Genomic DNA, 23,982 nt, shown 5'->3' with positions numbered 1-23,982 from the left:
TGGAGAACATTTCTGTCAGACTTATCCTATGATTTTAAATCAGAAAAGATATTGATATGAGTTGTACATTTTATTGTAGCTCCTCTGAGACTGATCACTCATTATGTCCCATATGTATCTTTTTCAACAGCCATACTCAGTTTATTTAGGAAACACATTTCAGAATACTAGGAGATAAGTCTAAATTGAATCATGAGATATATATTACGAATCTTTCAATTTTACAAAAGGAGGTCAAACAGTACACGGAATAATGTTGATATTCCTCTAATCCAAAGGCTGTAAAAACTACCTGATTTTGTTTAAAATATTTGCATGAACTGTAACTGCTCCTAGCTCAGAGGTTGTTTTCTTCTGCAAACCGCAAGATGTATATTTTTATATTTTGTAATTGATCATTTTGTGGAAGAAAAAATTGTAAAATCCAGATTGAGAATCCATTTCTGCCAAAAATAAGTCCTTAAATGAAGTGAGAATTCAGAGAGTAGAACAAGTATTGTTAAATTATTCTTTATATTAACATAAATAAATAAACTCACTGTAACTGACACTGTAACTGATGCTCAGCGAGGTAAAAAGTTACAGTCAAGAAAACTTAGTTGGTAGGTGTGTTTCTCACTTTTGCCGAGTCAACAGTTTACAGTCGAATGGCAGCTTCAACAGTGCAATGATGCTGCTGCAAGACTGTCAAAAACACTATTATCCTTTAAGGAAACTATTTCAGTGTTGTTTGTGTTTTGCAATGCCCACACATTTCCTTAAGAAAAACAACCTCAGTGCAATTCATATAAAACAGGACAGAAAGTTAAGAGCAACCTTTCCACTGGTAATCAAAGTGAAGAAGAGGGCTATGAACACATGCCAACAGGCCTTTATAACCCCACAATCTTGCTTTATTGATTTTTTGAGCATTAATAGGATTTTCTGAGTCAAACAACAAATAATTGCTATAAGCAGTAAGCACTGAAATCATCAGACATAACCACATAAAAAAAAAAAAATGCACCAAAAGTGTTTGAAAAGCTGTGTGGTTGTCCAGCTTACAGAGAGTTTCAGGGTAACGGGCAAACGTTTTAGTCAAAAACTGACAAAAGTGAAAATTAAACAACAGTGTGTTTTTGATTATATTCATTCTCGCCTGTCCAGTTCCAATGGTAGTTATCAAAACGGCATTTCCTCCATATAATTCCTGTGGATCATGGTTGAAAGGAATCATTCGGGAACATAGATGTTAGCTTAGCAGAACCACTTAATGATATGACATTAACAGGAGTAAAACAGGTATAATAAACAACCCACCTCAGCACCAGAAACAATGAAGATCAGCTCTCCCCTGTCTGATTGTCAACATTTCTCTTGTGCTTGTTCTCAGGAGGGTCGTAGCTACAAGTTAAATAATAACTTCTGACATGTGGAAAAATATTTCTGTGGTAGAGTCTTTCTCATCTATTTCTTGTCACAGTGTGTGAGAAGGCAGAATAGCACAAAGTCTTCAGCCCTTCCTGTCTGAGGAGGAGCCACACAGGCATAAAATGACACCTTCTCATGGCATAAAACCTGATTCATCAGCAACCATCAAAGAAATATCCAGATTTCTCGTGGCTTATCCACATTTTGGGCTAAGAAGTGGAACGTTGAGGGCATCGTGACAGACTGCTGCCCAAAGTGTCGCTCATTTTTCACATATACTGAATTTTCTCATTCCTGAGCAGCACGTCTGAATACATTTGTTCAATGAATGCACATTTTTTGCAAGATCTCATTGACGGAAGCCAGACATGTTTTTTTGTTGTTGCTGTTTTTTTGGTCGTTTGGCTGGATTTGTAGCAGTGTGGGTTAAAAATAAATATTTCTTCTGCAGTTTGCGGCTGCCAAAAGATAAGAGAGCCAAACAGCATATCCCTCAGTCTTGCATTAACATTTCCCTCCAGTTGAAACTGTGATTTGGTCCATGTGTAAGAGGCAAGATGGGTGGGTCGACAAGCTGCCACACCCCCGTTTCTCCCATTTCTTCACAAGAGCAAAATCCCAAGTAAGGAATCTGCACAAAGACAAAGAGGAGACAGATGTGCATGTTATGCAATGAAAAAAGAAACAGATGAGGAGAGGAAAGAAATGGTAGGACGGACTATTTGTAGCAACGTTACTAAAGCAGCAGACTGACCTTTCGGACAACTTGGACAAAGTCCTTGGAGTTTTGGGGGCTGAGGCCCTGTATCTGGCGAGTGCAGGCCTCCAGGGAGGAAGCATGGGCCACAATCAGGACCGTGTTTCCTGTGTGAAGGAGGTAGAGACCAGAAAGCCACATTCCACAGATACCATTAGCTCACTGTACTGTTTAGGGACACTCAGTAGTTGATGATAATATGCAGCTTGTAGTGTTCATGCAGGAAGATTTTTTTTTTTAAAAGCTCTTAGTAAAGTAATTATTTTTTATTCACAATGCTCAGTTTCAAGGTTTGAGTAGAGTCACAGACATTTTCTTTGTATATCCTGTTTCAACAGATCCCATTGTTGTTAAAATATATCTTGAAAAGTGGCCATTGTAGCCAGTGAATGGGTTCTTAGTACAGAAGGTATTGTGTGTTTAGGGTTCCTTTTTACCCATGCTTTTGCAATCCGACAGGATCTCTCGGGTCACTTGGAAGCTCCTGCTGATGTAGGTGTCGTAGGACTCTTGCACTCCCAACTTACTTATGGGTATATGAGGTCTGGGGACAACAGGACAGAGAGAAGAGATTAGAGTAAACTGCACAGCTTCACAGATAACATTGTGTAGGTGATAGAGTGCTGGTGTTGTTGTGTACCTGTATGTTGTGTCCACACTCAGGTTAGCAGCGGCCAGCTCAGCTGGGGGGATCCAGATGGGTAAACATGTGCCTGCAACCCACTTGGTCCATTCAAACAACCCAGGCTCCACACGGATTTTTGTCTTTCCTTCCTGCTGGAGACCTGACATGGAGCAAAACACAAAACTGTCAAGAGAGGGAGATATCGTGTCTTTTGTAAACCAACAAAGTTCAGGTGTTTTGCTGTGTTCAAAGAAAGCAAGTTGAAGGTGCAGAGAGATGGAAAGAGGTCAGATGTCTTGTGAAATATCTTTCTTTTCTTATCCACTTTGTTTCATAATGATGTCTCTGGGTACCAAAGAAGTTTTGTTGTAATTATTAAAGTTTTATATAACTACACAAATCCTACTGAGATTTGAACCAAACCTTTTCTGACCCAAAACTGAAGCTAAAAATGCATCATCATTCAGCAGTTACTTTTTTAAATATACATGTTAAATTCAAGATGAAGAACCTTATCTGTGACTGTGGTATTGGGTATTGATGAAGGGAATGAAGAAGAGCTCCTACCCTGCAGAATGTTGTGAGCAGTCTGGACGCAGCGAAGAGATGGAGAGCAATAAACAAAGTCTATTGTCGTGTGGCTTTCCAACAGGGCTTCACCTGGGACAGACCAAAACGAAATGGTTCAAAAAACGTTCATGTCCCCGAGGGGCAATTTGCTTTTCAGACAGTGGTCCAACATTAATACACTCAATATATCATACACAACAAAACATCCATATTTCTAATACTGTCACCATGAATCATAGGAAAAAGAAAGACGCAATGACATCCAGGGGTTATAGTTTGTTTAAGAAACCAACAGCAGATGGAAGAAAGGACAGTCTGTATCCATTAGTGCTACCTTTGGGGAAACTAAACCTCCACCCTGATGGACACATCTGGAACTCAACATGTAAAAGATGCTGAGTGTCCAAAACAATAGTCTATGTCTTTAAGATGACCCTCATTTCATACGGGTGCTTAAGGTCATTAAGGGTAACACCAGTTACCTTACAACACAATTTGTTCCTATTTTTAAGATAACGATTTAGCAAATCATTGCAAGAGAAGAATGAAACATTTTAATCAGTGTCATGTCCACATTAAAATGTCACAACTTCCTAAAAAAGAATAACTGCCTTTTCATATACAGCAGCTGTATTTGCATCAAATTTGAACTTCTCATGTAGGACAGCGCCCAACTTATCCTGCTGCCACTGGCTCATCCTTAATCACACACAGTGGAAGGTCAGTGGGAAGGGGGCTCCTCCACAAATCAATGAACATTTCTTTGGTCTTAGCCACTTATATTTGGAAAAAAAATAATCTGGGATAAGGACTGGGCCTGAAGGACAGAGTCATCAGCATACTTTGGGACAAATCTTTATAAAAATATAAAACAAATAACAGTGGTGAGAGCACACAGCCTTGAGAGGACCCAGTATCAGATGATAATTTACTGGACAGAAGTCCATTAGCACAGACCCTCTGAGATCTGTTCATTAACAAGTCAGTGAGCCAACATATTGTACTAGAGTCTGTGTGCAAGGACATGTGGCTAGATAATGAGATAATGTGCTATTATTGACTTCTTTTCACAAATCATAAATAGTATTACCGACCTACAAGACGGGCCTGGGTGGACCCGAACACAGTTATTGGACAATCTTTATCGTAGTCCCGGTGACCTCCGATTCTGGCTGGCAGGCTGGATGGCATGTTGAGATTAGAGCGAATGTATCGGCCTACACAAACACAAACAAGAACCTTAGTAAGTCAAAAGTGGCCAATATACAGTGTAAAAAGGTCTCATTAATCTCTCCTGCATACTAACCTTTGGAGTCAAAGCACTGAGTGATCCAGTGTTTCCCAAACACCACATCCATCCTCTCCCCATGGCGGCACACAAACAGTCTCATCCTGGACAGGGAGGACTGAGCAGCTGGCCTCATCACCTGAGAGAGGCATTAGAGTCAAGAGTTAACCAGCACTCATCTCAAACTCCTGCCTACACCGGTTCATTTCCATCCACCTGTTTTTATGGGCATTTTTAATTAGTGCATAAAAACATCTGAGTGGAAAAGCTGCAAATTCCACACAAAAAAAATCTCTGCAGCCAGGTAATACTTTTCCACTCATAGAATACAAGAACTCTGTACCTGCATGGGAGGACAGAGGCCGGCGAGGTTTTGAGGTTCCACAAGACTGTCAAGTAGACTGTCACTGAGCTGCCCGTCAAATAATAACCCGGCCACAGCGCTGCCAGTGTTAGACGGCGAAGCACAGTTGAGAATGGAATGAGACCTGAAGATCAGACAAACATAGGGAAGTGCTTAATCGTCGTGAAATTGAACTTTTTTTATTCATATTGTGCCTCATGCACAACAAAGTAGATCCAAACTGCTTCGGAGTGCAGAGACAGAAACCAAAGAAATACAAAAAAAAACTGAATAAGAAATATTAGCTATAAACACAACATGTCACATTGAAGACACACAGGAATGAGCAAATATGTAAAAAAAATTATTTTAACTTGTCCTGAAAGCATCAATGGACAGGTAAGAATGAATGAAAGGAGGAATGGAATTCTATACTTCTGCGCCAGCTACTGAGAAAGCCCTTTAAAAGAACAACACAAGCGGCTCATGAAGTGTAGCAATGTGGGCGAAGGAGCCAAGTCAAAGTGTTAGTCAAGAAGTGGGCCAAGAAGATGACTCATTTCTTCTTTTTCTATATCTTTAATCTTTCCAGCCAAGAAACATCCCCTTATTTGGGTAGATGTGTGCTTAAAACTGAAAAAAGTACACTGATGAGATTAATGGATTCTCAGTTTAAGATAACACCGAGTGACGTTTATTTCTCTTGCTATTCTTGGAGGGCCATCAGTGATGAGTAATTCTTTTTCTTACCCATGGACAACCCAGGTGTCAGACTCATCTGCGCGGTTGACGTAGTTCTCAGGCAGTAGGCCAGACAGCCCTGTGCCCAGCGAGGTGCCGTACACCCAGCCTTCACTGGCACTGCTCTGTTCCACCGTAGACATGAAGATGAAGTCTCCTGGCACCAACTCGAGCTCGTCTTCATTCTGAGGCACATACGGGTACATGACTTGCAGTGTCTACAAGGGAGCAGATGGTAAAACATGCGTTAGACTGCGTTAGTGTGGAGTGGAAAAAAAGGAAGATCAATTATAATTTTTCACTCGATGCTTCAAAAACTGAACTGAAAAGTGCCAAATCTACCACTGCAGAAGCGAAAAATACATATTAAGTGGAAGCACCGATTTCAAAAGAAAGCACAACTACCTCATGATTAGCGAACCGAATATCCCTGGAGTAGAGCACAGCCAGCCAGTCGCAGCCCGAAGACACGTCCACGGTCTTGGCCAACTTCTCCAGAATTGGAAGATGACTGGTTTGGAAGTGGTAAGCCAAAGTCACATGAAGTTGCTTCTTATGGGGCTCGACATGAACATCTGGACAGAGGGGGGTAAAAAAGAGCAATGTTCACTCTACGTTCTTTTAACTGTAATGGTTTTAGTCTAAAAAGAAAGATCAGAGGGGACTCAAACCTGCTTTAGCCGCTGCTTCGGTGGAAAAATCAGCTGCAAAGCTCTTCAGCACCTCCGCCAACTGCTCCTCCACGAAGAGGCCGATGAAGGTGGAGGAGGTGTACAGCTCCAGGGGGAGGGGCATGGGTATACGACCCTTCCACTTGGCCACGGTGGTCTGCAAAGCATCGGTCAGAGCTTCCACCTTCCCATCGGCACACTGAGCACAGCGGAGATGACAAAGCAGGAAACTTAACAGTCATTACATCAGACATGCATACTCATGGCGGAGGAAGTGAACAAGGGTCAGATATAAAAACACTCCAACTCCCAAAGGCCGGGGGGGTGGGGGGGGGCTCTCCCTAACATGTAAACATACTTCTTGGCCGCCAAATTGAAGCCACTCACTTTATGGCTCAACCTTAATAAGATTTAAGCTTCTGAGGCGGTTGAAAGGCTGTCGATTAATCTGATTAATAATTCTGGTGTATGGTGCATTTTTAACAACTGATAAGAGCGACTCCAACTATATTAAGACTAAATAGGAAGAGGAGCCACAATTACCGGAACTAATTCCCACAGAGACCTGCAATGAATGAGATCTGCTCACCAGATCAAATACATGGAGAGCCCAGATGGAAACTTGTTGTATCTTTAGAATGTGTAAATATGATGCATGTACATCTGGTGCTCGCTGGAGAGCATGTGGGGAGGTGTCAGTTAAATATGTGCATACGTACTGAGCATGACCAAAGCTTCAGAACTGCTGGGATGATCTAGCTCAGGGATGGTTTTAGCATTGTCTTGCCCAGGGACCCCATAGTAGCACTACTTGGAGTGATAATTAAACTGTTGTTTGCTTGTATACCACTATTTGTCTATTCCTGCTGTATCCTGCCTTATTTATAAGCCGTTCTATTCATTTATTCATTATTATCCCTATTTTTATCATTCTGTTGCCACGTTTATTTATCTTTCTTTCACTGTCCGCTACCGTGAAATACAAGCAGGTTATGTGCGCTGTATATGGTGGTGGGTAGAGGGATGATGTGGGAGGGTTGGGGAGGGAATGTGAGGAAGGGAGTGGGTGTGTGTTCAGGGCGACAGTTTATGGTTGTATGCTTTAAGTCTGATCCTGAATTTGAAAATAAAAAATGAGTTTAAAAAAAGACATGCATACTGCTAGGAATAGAGGGGTCAGTGGAGATGACAAAACAGGAAACTAAACAGTCATTACGTCAGACATGAATACTGCTATGAAGAGTGACTCACACAGTACTTAATGTCAACTAGCAGTACTTATTTCACTCTGTACTGTAAAACCCCTTATAGGAATCAGTACTGAGAGTTGTCAAAGCAACATCAGTTGACTTATAAAACAAAGAAGTGTGAAAGGATCATGAAAATCATTTATCATGGAAAGAGGAAGGTGTTAAAAAAAACATTCCAACAGCAAAAGGTTAAACAGAGACAAACAAAGAGGAACATGGGTTACAAGATGGAACTAACAAAAAAAGGGATGTGACAGACAAGACAGAGACAATATGGGGGTTGACAGTGCAGAGCTGCAAACTGACATGAAAGCTAACTCTGTATGTTACTGTGTTTTGTGTGCAAAGCTGATTTCGTTACTTTATTAAAGAAACAGACCCATAAAAATGAGTTAAAGAATGACACTCGTATGTCCCAGTATTGTGATAAGATCGTATTCATGGGCGTTGACAATATAAAGACGCACATACACAGAATAAGGCTGAGACTGACCATGAAGAACTGGCAGAGAGTGATGTGGGGGAAGATGTTGTGAGCCTTGTTTTTGCCGCAGGAGAGGCGAGACTGCTGCCAGAAGTGCGAGAGCTGCTGGAGCAGCGGGCCGCTGGGTCTCATATATAACACATACTCTCTGGGCAGAGGGTCATCCAGGAAGGGGTCGTCCACGTGGGAGAAGAGCCTGAAGCGACAGACAAAGACTAGCCAAGGTGATGATGAGTGAAGAGCGGGAGATGAGCAGAAGAAGGGGGGACGACTAATGCCCAGCAGAGGGCAGTACTGTTGTAACAGCACAGTGACATGTTAATGCAACTTTGTACAGTAAGGCTGTGGATGTTATGTTTACCATTAAAAGAGTTCTGCATTCCTTGGTGCAATAAAAGAACGTGTACGTCAAAATGTGTGTTATTCTCACCAGTCGCAAGCTGCCTGGACGTTTTTGCCGCCTGTCGAAACCAGAGCTTTCAAGCTGCAAAGAGAAAGAGATCAAAGCACAGTCAGAAAAATCAATCGTTTTTCTTCCGGACTGTGTTTATTAGGAGGAGATTGCTGCGCCTCCACGTGACAAAGAACAAAGAACAAACATCCAGAGAGAGCAGTGAAATGACAACAAGCACACAATAATTCATAGCAGGAGTTCATTATTCATACCAGAGCCTCATGACACAGGGATGATGGTGAGAGTACAAAATAGATTGAAATATACAGCTTTGCTTTGAAGTTATTAAAAAAATGTGGTTCTGTCATCAATAAAGTGGGTTAAGGCCCAAATTCCTGTATTCTGTGCACTGAGCTTAACGTGAAACTGAATCTTTCGGTTCAAAGTGATTCAGTCAATGATTAAATAATGACCCCTGTGTCAGAGAGGAGAGGGTTTAGAGAGGAGAGGGTTTAGGGAGGAGAGGGTTTAGAGAGGAGAGGGTTTCAGGCAGCATATCAGCTCACAGTCCTGGTTAACAATTTATTACTGTAGCAGCAAAATCCCTGAATATTGAGATTATTTTCAATTTCTAAGAATAAGACTACCTAAATACAACAGTGACATTGATAACGCTTTGTGTTTTAGTGTAATGCACATTACAAAAGGCAGAGTTCATCTGCAATAGAGGTCTACACACGACTCTGAAAAGCCTCTGAGAGGATTTATCTGTGTCATTTCACAAACTCTGACTTCTAACGACTTTTTTTTTCTGAAACAAAAGAGCCGACTGCTTTACCCTCGAGTGCTCAAAATCTAATTAGTGTCTTTTTATAAAAAACCTCTGGCATTGCGGGTCGCCTCTGAAGGGATTCAACGATTTATCGAGCAGCTTCTTTCAGCTCCAAGAGGAACTGACACAGAGAAATCTAGATGTGACTGTAAATCACAGCAACATCATATCTGCCGCTCAATCAGCACATCATCAATGTACATGACTAAAACATGTCTGGAACTAGTACAACGAGCAAATGTTAGCTCATCATTTCCACTTTAATGTTCCTACATGAGTGTATAAATGATTATCATAGGCGTGAGTGGAAACTGAGAGTGTGTATTTGAGTGTAATTCAGGTTTTCCAGACAGTGAGATGTCAGTTGTAAACCTTCTTTATGTAGATATGCTGATACCGATATTAGGGAGTAAAAAGATTTTTATAACGATATATTATTAAATACATAAATGCACAGTTTTTGCAGTAATCTTCAAATGTGGTTATTCAGTGTACTGAAAGAGTAAACTTCACTGGGAATTTAATTATTATAAATAACTATACATTAAAAAAAAAAAAAAAAGACAAACATTTACACATATATTAAACTTGAATCAAGAAAAATTTAACTTTTTTTTCCTAATCTATGTTAATACCGATATATCTGAGATTGGCCAATATCAACCGATAATAATCAGCTGACTGATATATCAATCACAGCCGAATCATCCCAGGAACACCTCTGTGTTTCTTTGTGAATAATTAAAGAGAGCAGTTCGGGTACATAGCTCATTTCACTATTTAGCAACAGGAAATGAGTTTAGAGTTACTGTACATTGTCTCTAAAGCATTTAACCTTTGAAACTACATGCGACCCCATCACCTTTCAGCTGATGTGCATTATGTATGTGATGTTATGTGAAATAAAACACAACACTATGGCCTTCCTTCATCTAATTTCAGAGCTTATAAAAATCACAATCTACTGAAATTTAACAGACGGAGCTGCCGTTTTCTGCTCAGCCACTATTTGACTTGATTCACAGTGCATGATACACATGCCGCCTCACATACTGTATATGTGACCACGTCGACATCGTTCATTGTGCCACTCTAGTGTTCACATTCAATATGCTATTTTTACATTTGTCCCACTGAGAGGGTCCTAGATACAGCAAAGTCCCCAAACCCTGGGGCAGCGTGCCCTGACAGAGCGCAGCGTGCAGGATGGGAACGCCAAGGCTACAGTATCGTAACAGATGGCTCACTCACACACACACACACACACACACACACACACACACACACACACACACACACACACACACACACACACACACACACACACACACACACACACACACACACACACACACACACACACACACACACACACAAATATATGCAGGGTGAATTATATACAAGCTACACAGACAGAGAAGCACAATCAAAACTTGGATTAAAATCATCCCCCCCTAAACAGAAAAAACAACTGTTAGATGACAAACACATTCATAGTGATTTGTCCAACTACTGAATGTTGAAGGCTTAAGACAGAGAGTTTGTTGGCTCGAGTCGTCTTATTCAGAGGTTCCACCTGGTGCTGTGCGGAGGCGGAAAAGAAGGGGATTTTCTCTCAGAAGGCACGATGGGATTACAGGCAGATGTGACTGAGACATCACAAAATCCGATCCAGGCAAGAACATTGGATTGCTTCTTATCTTTGTGGTACTTTATGAGAGTGAACCCTCATGACGCCAAACAGCAGAAAAAAGGTCTTGCTGCTACGAGGTTTAGTCAAATTTAATCTACTCTTTTAAGGCCTCCGAAATAATCACTCGGTGTCAAACAAGACGTACAGCACAGTGTCGCTTTCTCACTCATTGATGTGGGACATACTGTTGCATTCTACAGGAGGGCGAATAACAGAAAAAAAACCACAACACTCGAGCATGCTTTTAGATTGTAACGTAAGAGGCTGCAGCTGAAGCTTGAGCAAGATCTTCAGAAAAGAAAGTAAAATGTAAAAAAAATTGCTTCACGTGCAGTGCTGCAGTAATCTAATGTGGCTTTTCATCAATGAATCCATCAGAGAAAGACCCTCTACTGTTTCTGTCAACACATAAAAATCTGTAAAAACCCTGAATTAAAGTTTGGCTGCACAGACAGTGTTTTAACATGCGTAAAGATTTTGTTCTTCCTTGTATTTGATTGTTTGGAGTTTGACAATTCACAACAAATGAATTGTCAAACATGAAGACATCTGGCATCTGGAAGACCAAAAAAAACAATGTTAACATTTGTGGAGATTGATTTTATCTTAAATGACTCATCATTGTAGCTCCACTCATTATTAAAAAGTTAATTATAATATCTAGGTTCTATCTACATACTAAATAATGTAACGCATATCTAGGACTCTCCCCATGTTGGGACCCAGGGTATTTAGACCCACTATTCCCGTCAGTACAACACACCTGTTTAGGGTCTTTATACTACATTGGCAGCCTCCAGTCTGAACCTGCCTCCACTGCATGAGATCAAATGGTTGTCTTTTTTCACACGGTATAAAAACCGAAGAACGTGTTTTTGGATCATACAGCACCAATTCTGTTTCTCTTTGCGTATCTCCAGGCAAAATAAAGCACAAGGCAGACATCAGTGACAACTTCAGAAGCACGGCAGGGAGCCGCAGACGGAGCAGCTCACGCAAATCCTGGATAGGATGAACAGGGTGGTGGAGGCTGAAGTCGCTGCCAGGCGACAGGAGATGGAGCAGCGCTGGGTAAAGTTAGTAAAGATGGCAAAGTTTTACAGGCTCTCTCTCTCCTCTCTCTCCTCTCTCTGGTCGATGTTTTGGTCCATAAGACCACACCTCCTGCACCTTGGACCTGCATGTTGTGCAATGTGCATTTCAGTTGGACCATCGGTTTCTTTTTGCTGAACTGATCTGTCTATTCCACCCATAATTGAAACAGTCATGGACAAGCTGTCCTCAATAACTGCATAACCGGAAGGTTTTTTTCCTTTGCTCTTAGCAAGAAGTGAGCAAGTTATTTATAAACTGCATTTCCTGTTCACAGCTAGGCGAAAATATGGGAGGGAGAGTGCTCATTCTGAATTAGGTATGGCTTCACACCAGCAGTATTGTTTGCATGAATGATACTGACCATTATTAGATGAGGACCTTTGCTTCTTTCATTTCAGCCACATATGGTAACTGTGCTGCGTTCTTGTGCCCACATTTAACCATACTACAGATAAAATAGTGTAGCTGTCTGTTACATTTTTAAACAGCAGGTTTTTCAGATACAGCATGCAAACATTCTTTGGACTGTTTATTACAGATGACCTGTTTAGCTAAACTTGGGCATCTTCCAGGCTACTAGAGAAGACAGTTATCATATCTGACAATCATCACACTTTTCACAGTATGAGTGTGGGCTCTTTGGATTCATGTAAAGCTTTCGCAGTGACATATTAGCTGAGAAAAAAAATTGCATATTACAGCCAAAAGTAAGCATCTAGAACTGAAGTGAACAAAACCATGTCACCCTGTCTCAACACACACATACACACTCGCAGCTACGTGCTCCCAAGGGCCCCTCCCTGACTCAGCTCTATGGGCGAATGAACATTTCCTGTTTACAAGCCAACGGCGAAACACACATCTCTAACCACTTATCGCACTAACAGCGCCAAGAGCACTGCTGCTGCCCAGCACCAGACTGCACCCTAAGGAGAGCCCCATCAGCAGAGGAAATGTGCTTTCCTACGTTCAGTCTGGCCTGGAAGAGTCCACGCTGAGCCAAACAGCGTACCTTACATCTCTTTGTAAACCTTTGACCGCTCCATCAGAGTGAATAAGGTTATAACAGCACACAGTTTGAATCCAGTTTGACATTTTTGTGAAATACCACGATGCCACAGGTAGAGCCACAGGTCAATTCCTTTAGCCTGGCAAGTGGGGGGGAAACAGCTACCGTGGTTCCCCTTAAAAGATCAGAAATCCTCCTGCCATCACCTCTAAAGCTCAATATTTAACACAGTGAATCTTGTTTGTTAAATCAAACCACATAAAGCGGTTTTACATTAAGTTTAAAAGAGTTACATTCAATTTTAAAATTGTCCAATTCTTGGGTTTATGACCTGCTGTAGACAAAAGTCTTCTGGTGGCTTCGATTACAGAGAGTACAACCCTAAAGCTAGACCAGCTCTCTCTCCAACACCGCCAAGTAATGCCGGCCAGCATGACATCAGCGAAATTTACTACATCCTGCAAACAGCAAGCCCGAAATGAGAAGCCCCCCATTTTCTCCTACAGAGGCCTGTAAACCAGACCACTGACCCAAACCACCTTATACTGTACCCTTCAAGATCTCCAAGAGCGACATGAAAAGACAGATTCACATCCCAGTGTGAGCTGTTAGCAAAACTTGGATAAACATCCCCAGCATATGAGCCTGAACTCTAAAATGTAGTTTCGATTTTGTCTGTGTGTATATATCTATGTATTCGCCTTAGTTAGACTGCCTTTAAGCTAGGAAATGGTGGACTAACATGACTCCACCATGTTTAATAATACTTACATCTTGTTTCACTCTCAAAACGCTAAAGTTAGTGTCAAAAATGCAAAGTTTCCCCAGAAGGGGACTGAGGCCTCCCCAGAACTATGCAAATCCTGTGATGATTGGCCAGGATGCATCTTCTGGGAGAGCAGACCGAAACGTTCAAATTATGTTGCCTTATAGAAGCTTTTATTTTTGCTCCCTTCTTGCTTTTATCTTTGTTCCTCTTTACTTTTTGCCATGCTGGTGGGATGCTTGCACTAGTTGGAACTTTTCAATGGGAACTCCCAGCTTTAGCTACATATTTAAGTAGAAAAGATACATAAATGGTATCAATCAACTCTAGGCATATTCAACAAAATATCAAACAGTTTCTTTCATTGTGTGGGTAACTGATGGAAATGGTTCGAGTGTTTTGGCATCCATAAACCTCATTGTGTTTAGGGGTCAGCACAGTCACAAACAGGGCCATCGCTCGGTGCTGTGCACTCATAAAGCTTTTCTTTCAGGCTGACAGCGGCACGTGTCTTAACAAAGCTAGTTGTGTATCCCCAGCGTCTGGAACTGCTTCTCTTCTTCTAACTTCATTATTTCTGCAGAAGAGAGATCAGACGTCACGGGGTCACACGGAGAAAGTCCGGGATTGACACCATTACATGAACCGAGTGGCTTTTTGTGCAAGTGAAGGATGTTGATAATATTCTTTGCTGGGTTCTTGTCTCCATCAGGCTTATCAGTTTGAACTAACGATAATCTAACAAACATAAACGGAAGATGAAGTGCCCTGCTGTGGCATGACTGTTATTTTTAGTGCTGCTTACTTCTGTGAAAGTTGAATTGCACAAAGCAAATGATTCACTAAAAATATATAGGGCAAAGTGCCAAAACTGTGATGCCTCACACATCACAGTCCCAGGATTCGTCATACAAAGCCGACAGCATAAGTTATAGAGAGTTACAGCCATGATTGGTGGGAATGTTGATCTCCTTTAAAACATACTTGCATAAGACATTATGCAACACCCAAATCAAGAATATCTGGGGGGTTTTTACCTTGAAATTTGATATTCAGGTCACACTGACCGGCTGAAAAGTGATCTGTCAAAAGATTAAGAAATAGCCTCAGCCTCAGCCTGAAGTTTTTCAGCATTTATTCTGTCCCATCTGTAATTTTGGCTAGGGTTTGCAATCTTCAGCCCTTCACTAATGAGAAAAAGCATGATAGCTATAGTCAATTCAACAAACTTCTTCTTATCTGCTTAGCTGCATGTGAATCTCCTGCTTCAGCAGCCCTCAAACCACCTCTGAACAGAACGCTCAGTAAAGGTCACAAGCCACTTCCGGAAATGGGCGACTTCCTCTTGGCCGTCTTGAATACAAGCTCAGAGTTTGTTCTTGCAGGCTGCACGCGCAGGCACCGATGTGTCACATGTATGCATAAGTTATGTGTTGTAATTATTATGTGGAGCTCACAAGTAAACTGAGACACTTTCTCGTGATGTTTTTGTTTTGTTTTTGTTTTGTTTTTTTTGGGGGGGGGGTGTTGTTGTATGTTAAATGACAGTAAAGTTATACATGCAACTGTCATGGTGAAAGCAGGAGTTATGAAACTGATGTAGGTAAGAGAGCAGACTCACAAAGCCGACATGCAACATGCGACTTCCTCTTAAAAACTAAATTCACAGGCTTCACAGAACAGCAGTGTGAAAATAAATGTGAAACATGCACTAACAGCTCAGTAACCACAGTGGCTTTGTAGCCTTCTTTCGAAAAGAACAATGAAATAAGGAGGGGCTGAAGTCACTTCGCTTAGATAAGCACAGTATAAGAGCTACTTCAATTGAATTACCATTAAAGAATACAAAACAGAGCTGAGCTTTAGATTTCTGCTGTTTTATTAACTGGAGCTCACTACACTGGAGCTCACTACACTACAACATAAAACAAGATGCTTAAATTCAGAGTTACCTTTTGAACTGAATTTAATGCAATTTATTTTTTAATAATCAGATTCAGTGCAAATGACTAGAGCTGCAACAATTAGTCAATTCATTGAATAGTTAATCGAAAGAAAAATAATAGGCGACTATATTGATTATCTATTCCTTTAAAAAGCCCAAACATTCTCCAGTTCCAGACCAGCCAATTATTTGTGAGGATTTGCTGCTTTTATAAGTCTAATGTGACTGTCAATATGATATTTTTTGGATTTTGGACTGTTTGTTCAACAAAACAGGTAATTTGATGACATCCCCTTGACTTTTAGGAAACTGTGATGGACCTTTTTCACAGTTTCATGGGATTTCATAGACCAAACGATTAACCGATCAACAAAAAAAGCATTTACCATACCAAAGAGCAGATTGCTTCAAGCTAATTCAGTGACAAGGCCTCTTAACCTATAAAAAAACAAATTGGATGACAATTATAACCTATAACCACAATCAGAAATATCAAACCTCAAACCACCAAACCTCTGACATGCAGGGTTGTTTTTTCAAAAGGGTTGACTGTCATCGAGCTAACTTGGCCCTCAACATGGGATCAGTCTGGTCACACAACAACTTTGATAATCGATTCATTTGATCAAGAAAAATGTGTTCATCAAGCAAAACTGTCAAACATTGGCTTGGTCCAGCTCCTCATGTGTGGTTTAGGAAAAACAGCGACTCTGAAGGCTCCATCTTGTACTCTTTGTAATTGCTGACAGACAGTTTGACTATTTCCTGACGTTCTAAATGCTAAACAATTAATCAAGTGACGAAATAATCAAGAGATGAATCTATAAAGAAGATCATTGGTAGTTGCCACTCTAGATCAATTATTGTGATAGACTAAACACCTGGTGTCTTCACGTCCTCCTAGCAACATCCTAGCTGCAGGTATTACATTTAAAATTAGATGTTGGATGCTTCTCCCAGTGACTGTATGCTAAATATTCCAATAAATTCACCACTCCACATGACTTCACATAACAAAAAACACTGAAATTGTCTTCGGTGTTACAGTATCCACATGCTTTCCAAATGGCGAGTCCTCTCTCAGCAACTTACAACTAAACACAGCCATAATATCAGCAGAATTAAACTTTCAGGTTCTCATGAATAAAATAAGATTGGCTGGAAATAATAATTAGGCATATGGTCTTCAGGCATCGTGCACAGGCTTGCAGATCAAAGTATAATAGTTTTCCATGCACCAGCGCCACTGTGAGAACATCTGTGACTGGTCTAATATATCACATGACAATGTTGTGTTGCTTTATGGGAACGTTCTCCTTTTCTGGTTCAGTGACTCTACATCTTGTTAGTATCAGATCAGAGCAAAAACAGCCTCTAAATCTTTAATTTTCTTCCTCGCTCTCTGTCACTGCAGGCCTTGTTCTGTTACATTTTGGTCATCAACTTCCTGTTTGCCTTGCTTACAATCGCCACATTATTCTTCAGTGTAACTTAACTAAAACACAGTTGCAGTGGATGGTTATATGCCATCCATGCATTCTGCAACACATTCAAATGTGTTTCCATTTCTGTCAAGTCAAATGTATACAGCTGCTTTGTGGTTGCTTCATGCTTCATGCATGAAGGGACACGAAGGAGCTGCAGACACTTACTTTGGTTATTTTAAGTTTTCTCATGCTTTTAACCAATTAGCACCTAATTTATCGAAATCATGTGGTTGAATCCAGCTCTCTACTTCCTCAAATATAAGATATTAAATAAAGACTGCATTTTATTCTGCCAGTAACTCAGGTTCCTGTGTTCAGCAAACCAGAACGGGGACTCTTCTGGACGCTCCATATTCAGGTGGTGAACAACCTTATGTGTGCAAATTATTATTTTGGCCACAAGCTTGACATTTAGAACTGCACACATACCCTAAAGTGTGTTTTGGACTAAAAAAACAACCAGGCTTCCTACCACCTAGGTCACACACTCTGTCTCTTTCTGTATCACCAATAATAACAAAGGTAGGTCCTCTGTACTATATGTCCTTTATACAGCAGATATACTGTATACACACTCTATACAATTGTGTCCTCCAGAGTCAAACACGGAGGACTCCACTGCCGCTAACAAGCTTTCACTGAAAGTCTCTTCAGGTAACATATTTCCTCACTGAGAGTGTGCATTGTTTTCAGCTCAGTTAGGACCGCAGAGCTGGTTTTCTTTTATATGCAGATCTCGTCATGCTTCACATGAAGAAAAATGGGGAATGTCAAAGTTAGGACCCTGAGTACGCTGCTACAAGCATAATGAAAGGATAGATTGAAAAATAATTGACAATTAAAACATCTATATTTAACCACAATGATACACTGATGTGCCATTCACACAAAGGCAATTTAAGACAATGGAAAACATACAGTTCAAACATTTAGGGGAAAACAGATTGATAAGTGAGAGAAGGTTTCAGAGATGGAAGGGACCACAAGCAAAGACATCCTCAGAACCCACTGGTTACAGCAGGTGTGTGGCATTTAGCTCCAGATCTAGCTTCAGAAGTTTGCTGAGAGAAAAAAAAAGCTATGCCATTTTGAACCATCAGCAGGGGAAGTAAGTATAAAAAGCTCATTTAGTTGATTTTATAAGCAGCTGTATCTAAATAAAACTTGAAGAAAATATCACTGAGCAGCTAACTCAGATAAGATACAATTTTTAAAAGACATTCTTGCTGGGGATCTTGGGAGAGGGCGTTATCTGGAGAGATAACATGATGAAACTCAGCACAGCTCTGTCACATTCCTAACGGGATAATTTACCCAAACCCGCTTCCGACCATCGGACACGATCAGCACATGGACGGGGGCCCGCTGTCCATCCAGCTCATATCTGATTACGCTGGTCAATTCCTGAATGATTCAGCAGAAAATCCCCCCTCAATTAAAACAGAATCTCCCTCTCTCTCTCTGTGTATGTATGTATGTGTGTGTATGTGTGTATGTGTGTGTGTGTGTGTGTGTGTGTGTGTGTGTGTGTGTGTGTGTGTGTGTGTGTGTGTGTGTGTGTGTGTGTGTGTGTGTGTGTGTGTGTACATGATTCATGGTCCCTACTGGCCGAGAAAAAAAAACCTTGAACACAATGAAGCCCTTGTTCCCTGAAGCTATGACTGATAAGTGATTTTCCTATTATTCCTTCTTCCTCTCCCATCAACATCTGTGGAATGGTCTGATACCAAGATGTGCAAATCAGACATTCGATATTTCACTGCGACTGAAGTGTAGGTGTCACGATTTGGATGGACGGGGATGGAGAGTCAAAAGTAAGTCAAAAGTGTCCCATAGAATAACTGAAAAATATCTGGTCAACTTCTTACTCTTCTTTACTTATTCATTTATCAGTCTGTTTTTTATTTAAATCTTAATGTTGTCAATTTCAGGCAAAGGAAGGTTATTTAGAGAAGGATTTTTTTTTTTTGCCTTCTTGTGATTATAATAAAATTGCATTAATTGATTTTTTTTCAGCCATTTGAGGGCAGCGCGACCAAGAAAAAATGCAACGTCAACACATATTTGCGTTTGGCAATCATTTACTGACATGTGGTTTCAGTCAAACAAAGTTTCCCTAAATGTGAAAAAAGACCACATTGACTATATGCAGTACATGTCTTCTAACAGTCTGTTATAGTTTAATGTATCCTTACACATCACACTGTTACATTGTTTGGGTCAGCTTTTATCCTTCTTCCCTTAAAAACAAAAAAAAAGTAACCCAAAAGATTTTTTTTAAGATCAGCAACTGTGTCAAATCACCATAAACCATCAGCTCCCTTGTTCATGACATTACATCTGTTCTCCATTTCCAGCTTTAATATTTATCAAACATGTTTCTCAATGTATGAATGTATGCCTCAGAACGTAAAGCTTATGTATTTCATAACTGCTTTTCAATGAACTTTCAACGATATCCGTTCGTATCCAACCAGGCAAGCAAAGGATATTCATCTAAACGACACAAGACCCTCTCTGTCAACACCTGTCCATCACTGTTAGGATATGAAAAATCACCTGTGCTATAGTTAATGCACTCAGTATGTGTGTTTTTTTATTTATTATGATTATCATTACGACTAACTTATTTTTGTATCTCATTATATTAAGCAAACAAATATCCATAGTATGAGGTATGACTCTCGAGCAACCTCTTTCACACAGAGACCCAGTTTCCACAGTTAATATACAACATTTCATTAGCGTTAAGCATGCAAGAAAGTTTGTTTTCCTTCGCCTAAAAAACACATTTATATTCCTCAATGTAAAATATTGGAAATGTGCTGCATCTTTCAGGCCTACACAGACATTTGCACTTGCAATTCTGAACATTAGTGCTTGAACAACTACTGTGACTTAACCTCCAGAGAGAGGAATCAGGTGATGTGCAGAATACATCACGAATAGCCTCACCTGTGCTGCTGTCAGGCTATTCACACACAGTGTTACGTTATGCATCAGGCCAGACAGGCTTGACGGTAATGGTGCTGAATGACTCTGCTCCATTATGCTTTTGTGGCCTCGATCAAATCAAAGTAGACGGTCATTAATAATAAATGAGAGTCTGCAAATATAACCAAACCCAGTCAGTCACTCATTTTGTCTGCAGTGGTTCATTAGTCAGGAGAAGAGAGAACTGCAGCGATGAAAGCCTGGATGACCTTAGCCAGAAGATAAAAAGGCTACATTTTGGAGATGTGTCTAGTTAAAAGAAGAAAGACTGCTCGACACTTTCGGCCTACTTAGCACTGTCATTGCTACATTTTCATCCCTTCGTCTTACATGAAGAGAGTTTTATATTTTGGAGCGCAGTAAAACTGGTTCAGATAGCGTCAAAAACCGAAAGCGGACTATTTCAGACTTCTTTTGTGACGTGGCAGGTCACACTCAGTCGAAGCGCTCTGCACGTACAGAAAGGCTTTGGTGGGAAATGAGGCTGTTTGAATTATCATTATATAAAAAGGTGGGAGTCAGTGACAACAGGAACAATGAGAAGGGACATTATGATTATAGATTATGTGATTAGGTGAGTAGTTTGTACAGAGAGAGGAGGCGGAAAATTGAGCTTTGCAGAACTTGAATTAAAAGTTTGAAACCTATTCAGTGTCTGTGAGCACCTGGAGCATATCACACGCTGTATTCAAGGTTCATTTGCACCTTGTGTTGTAAAGTAACTGGTTACTACACTGTTTGCTTCTAATAAACAATCTACTACAGTGTTGTGAGAACCAACCACTGCAGCATTATGGTCAATACCTATTAACTGCTGAACTGATGTTATGTTTAAGCAGACTACAACATGACAGACTACACATATACATTTTTTTTTGTAATGTAATGACATAATCAACAGACTACATTCACAACTCGGAGCTGCTTGTTTCCTGGCAACTCCTTCTCTCAAAGATGAATGGAAAGAAGTGGCAGGCAAGGAGCACACTGGGATGCCCACACCATCAGTGTTTTCATTGAAAACCGCCAAAGAGCCTGCAAGTGGAACACCTGAGCCATGAAATAGTCATCAGCATCTTTGGTAGGTAGGGGGTCATAACAACACACTGACAGTGACAGGCAGGCGCACACGCACACACACACACACAGAGAGAGAGAGAGAGAGAGAGAGAGAGAGAGAGAGAGAGAGAGAGAGAGAGAGAGAGAGAGAGATGAGGTGATATTTGTGTTTTTTCTGTAGCATTTGTAACTACATACATTCACCCAAGCTACATGATTATACTTAAGTACACTTTGAAGATACTTCATCTGATTATTTTCCCTCACACTGCTTCATATTGGTACTCAAATGCAGTTCGTACTCTACTACAGTTGATGTGTGACTGAGTGTGTGTGTCCGATCCTACTTTCAGGGACACATGTCAGACTGAAGACCAGTTATCTGAGGATGGCCAATTGGAGAGGATGGCTGCATCCCAAATAGAGGGGAAGCTGATTCACGGGATAATGTTTAGGCTCCAGAAAAATAATGTAAGTGCATGTATGTCCCTAAAAGTGACCTAAGTAAACATCTGTTGTGTGTGTTTGTATGTGTGTGTGTTGGGACAGTGCAGCTGTGCAGCTACTCACGCCCTGGTCTTGGGGAAGCCCATGGACAGCAGCACGTCCAGAGTGGACCCATGTTTGATGGTGCTCGGCCGGGTCTGGCGCTGCCTCCGCGGGGTCACTTTGGCATACAGTTCCTCTTTAGCTGCCATAACTCACTGCTCCATCGGTATGTCAGGTCCTCAGCTCCTCTGATGTATTTTCATTTATTCAAAAAAAGGAAAAAAAAGGAGGGATGGAAGCAGGCGGACTGTTTAAACTAGGATGACTCGGGTGGTGAAGCGGAAGCACGTAGAAAAACAGCTTTTCTTTTTCTTTTTTTTTGGTTTCATCCAACGGGTTTGAGCTTGGATCAAGCTGCCTCCTGACGGCCCGCACACAAAGTCCAAACCATCAGCAGGGGGGTCAGCCATGGGAAGTCAGCGCTGCCCCCGATCCACAGTCCCCGGCCCGAGGTGAACATGTCTGGCTCCTGCTCGCATCCGGTCGTGTTGAATTAAAAAAATCAGATGCAACTCTCTGAGCCTCCTTTCCGCACGATGTCTTATTTATGAATGGGTCCTGAGTGAGCGGAGGTTCAGCCTGTAGAGAGAGAGCCCCCTTCAGTTAAAGGGACAGTACACCGTTTGAGTCAGAGTGCGGTTTTCAGGCGGGGTAAAGCAGAGTCTCAGTCGCTCCTCCCGCTCAGACATGCCGCCTGCTGTTACTGTTCCCTGCCCAAATTAATCAGATTACTCCAGGCGGCATGATGGAAAGTGCCGAGGGTAAAGGGCGGATGGTGGAAAAAGTTGGTCACACTTCCTGTCTGAGAGAGTGGGCGTCGACACGCTCCGCATGCGCAGTGGGCATAGTGAGAGCTACAGCACGCCATCATCAGTTGCCATGACAACCGACATGCGGCAAAAATTTGTTATAAATGAATAAAAATAATAATGATGATAATAATAATAGTAATGATAATAATAATAATTATTATTATTATTATTATAATACATTTAATTTGTACAGCACTTTTCATTCATAATGAAAGTCAAAGTTGTCACTCCTGCACTCAAGAGTATGCTTTTTATTGTAGCTGTGATCATCATCATCATCATCATCATCATCATCATCATCATCATCATCATCATCATAATGCATTTAATTGTACTGCAATTTTCATTTGCAGTGAATCTCAGGTTGCTACAGCGTTACAAACATATAGCATACAGAAAATAAGAGTTAAGATGAAAAAGCCTCCTTGCATAAAAAAGTTTCTGTTTTTAAAAGAGTCTGGGGTCTATGCTGCCCTCAGGTTATTATACAGTGTATCCATTATAAGGAAAATTGGCTTACCTTTATATTCAGTTTCATGTTAACTAGGCAGTGTTAAGGGAAAAAACAATTTAGTTATGGTAATAAACAAAACATTCACTCCTTTGTAATTAGAGATCAGGACTCATGTAAAGTGTATCATTTTGGAAAGACACACTATTTATTATAAGAATATTTATATGTTTAGACTCTTGCATTGAAATGCATGCACTTTGAAGTGTGTCTTTGGGGACATCACTGGCTGGTTTACTGTATAATTTGGCCCTAAATTGCCCCTTAACTGATATTAGTGACAGTGATAGTTTTATATGGCATCATATAAGGAAACTGTCAAGTCATATTATTGAAAGGGTTTATTGTGCTGACACTTTCAGGTGTTCTGGACACATTTAAAGGAAAAACTTCATAATATTGTCATTAAAAGAGTCCAATTAAGTGGCCAACATTCCATCATGCTCAGTTTAAATGCTGGGCAAACATATATGCAGTATCTTCATGTTGACTGATATCATTGAAAAGAGGCTCACTGCAGCAATCAGTGGTCCAAAACTTCCAAATTTCAGCAAAACCTATATCTGGTAACTGGTGTGCAGCATGTGGCAGAGGTTGTCAGGAAAAATCAAGATGATATATTGGTCTTTTATATGCAGGCTGCTGTCGATACCCTTCATTGAACTTTAGTTTTACGCGTTTACTGGAGGTCTTTGCA

The 23,982-nt window shown here is 40.8% G+C and overlaps 1 protein-coding gene across 1 annotated transcript; it reads right to left on the bottom strand.

Annotated features, from left to right (window-relative positions):
- Nucleotides 1-395: 395 nt before the first annotated feature.
- ubash3ba (ubiquitin associated and SH3 domain containing Ba) lies at nucleotides 396-22,694 on the bottom strand. The gene is made up of 14 exons (XM_062433263.1): nucleotides 21,984-22,694; nucleotides 8,570-8,623; nucleotides 8,149-8,335; nucleotides 6,406-6,604; nucleotides 6,140-6,309; nucleotides 5,744-5,952; nucleotides 4,994-5,138; nucleotides 4,669-4,789; nucleotides 4,457-4,579; nucleotides 3,360-3,452; nucleotides 2,808-2,952; nucleotides 2,605-2,711; nucleotides 2,165-2,274; nucleotides 396-2,041 (listed from the first exon to the last, which is right to left on the bottom strand). The coding sequence occupies exons 1-14, from the start codon at nucleotides 22,109-22,111 to the stop codon at nucleotides 1,904-1,906; spliced, it is 1,929 nt and encodes a 642-aa protein (XP_062289247.1). The 5' UTR covers nucleotides 22,112-22,694; the 3' UTR covers nucleotides 396-1,903.
- Nucleotides 22,695-23,982: the final 1,288 nt, after the last annotated feature.

This window comes from Scomber scombrus, chromosome 14, assembly GCF_963691925.1.
Source record: "Scomber scombrus chromosome 14, fScoSco1.1, whole genome shotgun sequence".
Taxonomy (NCBI): Eukaryota; Metazoa; Chordata; class Actinopteri; order Scombriformes; family Scombridae; genus Scomber; species Scomber scombrus.
This window is presented reverse-complemented; position numbering and strand designations above follow the sequence as displayed.

Bases quoted from the DNA above. Each gene is read 5' to 3' on its own strand.
- ubash3ba (XM_062433263.1), bottom strand. From the start codon at position 22,111: ATGGCAGCTAAAGAGGAACTGTATGCCAAAGTGACCCCGCGGAGGCAG. The intron at 8,624-21,983 runs GTGAGTAGCTGC...TTCTCTTTGCAG, and splicing joins GGCTTCCCCAAGACCAGGGC to CTTGAAAGCTCTGGTTTCGA. The intron at 4,580-4,668 runs GTTAGTATGCAG...GTGTTTGTGTAG, and splicing joins TCAGTGCTTTGACTCCAAAG to GCCGATACATTCGCTCTAAT.